This window comes from Ciona intestinalis, chromosome 7 (genome assembly GCF_000224145.3).
Source record: "Ciona intestinalis chromosome 7, KH, whole genome shotgun sequence".
Lineage (NCBI taxonomy): Eukaryota > Metazoa > Chordata > Ascidiacea > Phlebobranchia > Cionidae > Ciona > Ciona intestinalis.
In genome coordinates this window covers 493,412-497,734 of record NC_020172.2, presented here as the reverse complement: position 1 = coordinate 497,734, position 4,323 = coordinate 493,412, and the positions used below count along the sequence as shown (strand labels likewise).

The following is a 4,323-nucleotide window of genomic DNA, read 5'->3' as shown; positions in this document are numbered from 1 at the left end:
CTTCAGTATACTATGGTAGAACAGTGACAAGTCTTGTCCAATATACAGTTTGAATTTAGTTGAGGCCTATGGAGCATGTAATAGCTTATTAAGCTGTTGTTTCTTTGTTATTCATAAGCATAACTGGTATTTATACATTTTATCTGTAATATTACACTCTCTATTTTTGTAGCTATATCAGGTACATAAGTAATTTGAATGCTAGTTAGAACATAATGAACATAGCCTTGATTTGCCTTCTTCTTGTTGGGGTTTTTGTTTTGTGTTGGCGGTAAGTTTGTGCCGTATATTTTTACATTATCCGGCGCCGTGGCAAAGTGATTAGACGAGGTAATGGGTTCTAGGCTCGTCGCTGCTACCACTGCGGGCCTATGGGTCCTTGGGCAAGACACTTAATGGCAATTGCTCCAACCCAGTGGTCACTAAGGTTGTCCAAATTATCAGCCATACAAAAAAAAAAAAAAAAAACTGTGTTTATAACGACTGTCGTTTTCTGGCCACGCAAGGATACAGTATAAGTTACATTCATTCATTTTATACAAACGTAACGATTATAGTACTTGGAATATTGGCCTTTAGGTAAACCTAAGTATTTTGGGCCCTAGTAAAGAATCCTCCGGTATACGTTACATATTAGGCTGGTGGAAAGTGTTGCACGTTGGTAGATAAGTTATGGTTATAGGGGTTACTTGTTAGTGGTTACGATTAGCGGTCAGATAACGTAGGTATGGAGGATTCTTTACTAGCACCGTATTATGTTATGCCTAGTAGCACGGCCTACTAGAGATAGTTAGGCCGTGCTAGTAGCAACAGCAGACTTTCGATTACATACGATTTATTAATAGGTTGGCATCTTGTTTGCGATTGCCTCCGGAATCAGGGAGTTTGTATGAAGGATGGGGTTCGTTTAATAGGGCGGTACACCACGGCTATGAAATGTAACGGTTTTAATGATTGTGGGGATTGGAGTGATGAAAAAGACTGCTTCAGTGGATGTGGGAAAAAGAACCTATCTGATGCATGTAAATACCTTTTTGGTTGTTGTATTCATAACATATTTATTCATCTTTTCGAATACGATGGTTAAGATCAAATTGATTAAAACAACGAAGAGACGCAACTCAACAATAACCGTTAAAACAGGCTACTTGTAAAAAAAACTACTTGAGGAAAAGTGTTAAATAACACTTGGCTGCTAAACCAACATTAGAGTATAAATTAATTCAAATTAAGTTGTAGTTTATAATTAAAATAAATTAGGATGCAATTGAAAAACGGTGCTTCTTTAAAGAGACAAATAAAAATTTATGTCACTCTATATGTAAACTTTCCGCTTTTATACACAATATAATAATTATAGGTTTTCCACGTGTATGCGATTGCCAAAGGGACCAAGGAGTTTGTATGAAAAACGGGATTCGTTTAAGGGGGCGTTACAGCGATTGGATGAAGTGTGACGGTTTCAATGATTGTGGGGACTGGAGCGACGAAAATGACTGTATTAGTGAATGTGACACAGTAAATCATAAGCCGTGTGATTGCTTTTTTAATGGGACTTGCGATCGTAAAGACAAAGTGTATTTCTGGCCGTGTTACCAAAGTTTGTATGCCTGTGATGGATGGAACTATTGCGGAGATTGGAGCGATGAAAGAGGGTGTAACTTCACGTGTGGCAGGGATGAATTTCAATGCGACTGCGACAAAAATGGACAAGGGTGTCCTATTGGCTCTGATTATATCTCGCACTGTTATAAACAAAGCGATATATGCGATGGTTATCCTCTTTGTACGGACTGGTCGGACGAAAAGAATTGTACATGCGAGCCTGGGCAGTTAAAATGCGGGTGCATGCTAAACTCAACGAACTGCACTTCTAACTTAGGATGTGTAGATGTGAACTATCTTCTGGATGGATACGGTAGATGCGAAGATAAATCTGACGAAGCTTGTCAAATAAAGTGCGTGAAATATGCCAAAACATTGTCTCAAGGTTACGATAAATACGACACAAAATGTGGAGAAGTTTTTCATTGTAGAAATGAGACGGAACTCGAATACCTTAAAGCACTTAACCGAACTGTTAAGCGAGATCTGAATTGTATTCCTATGCAATCATACTCAAGTGTGAGCCAGACGTTTCTTGACCCAGAGTGGTGGTGTATTGAAGATTATTACTCCAAGGTCGGCTTGCAACGATGTGAAGATAAGGGCTTCGTCATCGCCCCTAATTTCTGTAACGGAAAAACAGACTGCGGCGACGGAAGTGACGAAATGTATGACGTACCAGGGTTTAAATGCAGGGCAAAGAGCGAATATTTCCAGCTCAAGCAATCGTGTGTTCTTCCACAAATTAATCTTTACAACAACAACTCGTACTGCGAAGATGGCTCAGATAATTGCTTCGTTGATGGAAAGTTAAAATGTTTTCGTTGTTTGGATGGAAAGTTGATGATTTCAGGCAAGCAAGTTTGCGATGGAGTAATAGATTGCTATGATTTATCCGACGAATGTTTGTGCCAGGACCAAACTTTGTGTGATGACGTTTTGGGTCAGTTCCAAAAGAGCTGTCACTCAAACGAAATCATTTGCAATGGCGTTTGCATGAAAACCAATGAAGTTGTATGCAACAATTCCATATATTGTAACGACAGTTTGAACAACAAGTTCTGCATGAAATCTAAAATGAATCAACAAAAAGGGAGCGGGCATATAGTTTGTAGCGTGGACAAAAATAATCGGATCTATAAGAATGCAACCATGTGCGACGGCATTCCAGAATGCTACAATCGAGAAGATGAGTGTGACGTAGGATGCCCGAATCAAACACAGCACTTCTGTGACGTCGATGTAAATTGTCATAAGCTGAAACTGACACCTGTGTGGGAAAATAGTGGAGCCATATCACTCTCTGCGAGAGAATACTGCGACGGTCGGCCTGCGGTTGATGAACAAGGGGCAAGTCGTGTTTGCGGGTTCGGGTTTGACGAAGTGAACTGCACTGAACGATTTTACTGCACGAATTCGACTAAAGATGCTGTAAGTATAAAACAAGATTTGGTTTGCGATGGTGTGCATGATTGTAAAGATGGTTCAGATGAATTAGAATCGCTGTGTCAGTATTCCCGCTTCTACTGCCTCAACAAGCAACCTCTCTCTGTGGAAAGAAGCCGAGTTGAAAATGGATTCAAAGATTGTAGTGATGGCAGCGACGAATGCCCGGCAAACAGTAATAAAACCTCCGTATTCTCATCCCCATTTGAAATGATTGGTAATCCAGTGTTCAGGGCATTTTTCTGGGTCATGGGAATTGTATGTTTGGTTGGGAATGGTGGAGTCTTTCTTCACACGGTGCTTTCACTATTAAGACCAGATCTCACTCAAATTAAAGCTTCTCTACATTGGTTTGTACTCAACCTGTCAATATCAGATTTCTTGATGGGCGTCTACTTGGTTGCAATATCGAGCAAAGGAGTCGAGTACTCGGGTAGATATTGCTACCATGATGCTGAATGGCGAACCAGCAATCATTGTTCGGGTTTCGGTTCACTAACGATCATTTCATCTGAAGTTTCAGCTCTTACTATGGCGGTGATGGCTACGTTTCGATTAATTTCTGTTTATGAACCATTTAAGATGACGCATGTCAAATGGGTGACGTTTGTCATGCCAACAGTAGCAGCGTGGATTGTTGGGATTCTACTTGGAATATTGCCACTTCTAAATTTAAAATCTGGCTACTTTGTTGCCAGCGTTTGGTTTCCAAATTATTTCTATTCTAAGCAAGTAATCAGCAAGCAGGAAATGTATTTACTGTACAACAACATAACACGGCTGACCGACGGGACCCCTTCTGTGCTCCAGAATTGGGCTGATGTAAAGCGGAAGATTGCTGAAACATTTCGGGAACTCGAGATGAAAGCGGAGTTTGGATATTTCGGCGAAACAAGCGTCTGCATGCCCAAGTTGTTCTCCCATGTTGGTTCGGAGGCTTGGGAGTATTCCACAGCATTAATCTGCATTAACTTTTTCTTATTCATCTACATGGTTGCATGCTACTTGTTTATGTATAAACGGAGTACAAAAATGAAATTCGACGCTCAAAGGAGCAACAAGCTACAGAAGACTATATCCCTTCTTATCCTCACCAACTTTTGTTGTTGGATTCCAATCTGTATCATGGCTTTTGTGAGCTTGTCTGGCGTCCAACTTGACCGAATCGTGTACGTCATCAGCGCTGGGGTGTTGCTTCCTATAAACAGCGTCATCAACCCGATCATTTATTCTGACGTATTGACGATTGTGGTTCGCAAAATAACAAAATAA

The 4,323-nt window shown here is 40.5% G+C and overlaps 1 protein-coding gene across 1 annotated transcript; it reads left to right on the top strand.

The window, feature by feature from the left end:
* The first annotated feature begins 810 nt into the window (after positions 1-810).
* LOC108949594 (low-density lipoprotein receptor-related protein-like) lies at positions 811-4,323 on the top strand. The gene is made up of 2 exons (XM_026835095.1): positions 811-1,022; positions 1,361-4,323. The coding sequence occupies exons 1-2, from the start codon at positions 890-892 to the stop codon at positions 4,321-4,323; spliced, it is 3,096 nt and encodes a 1,031-aa protein (XP_026690896.1). The 5' UTR covers positions 811-889.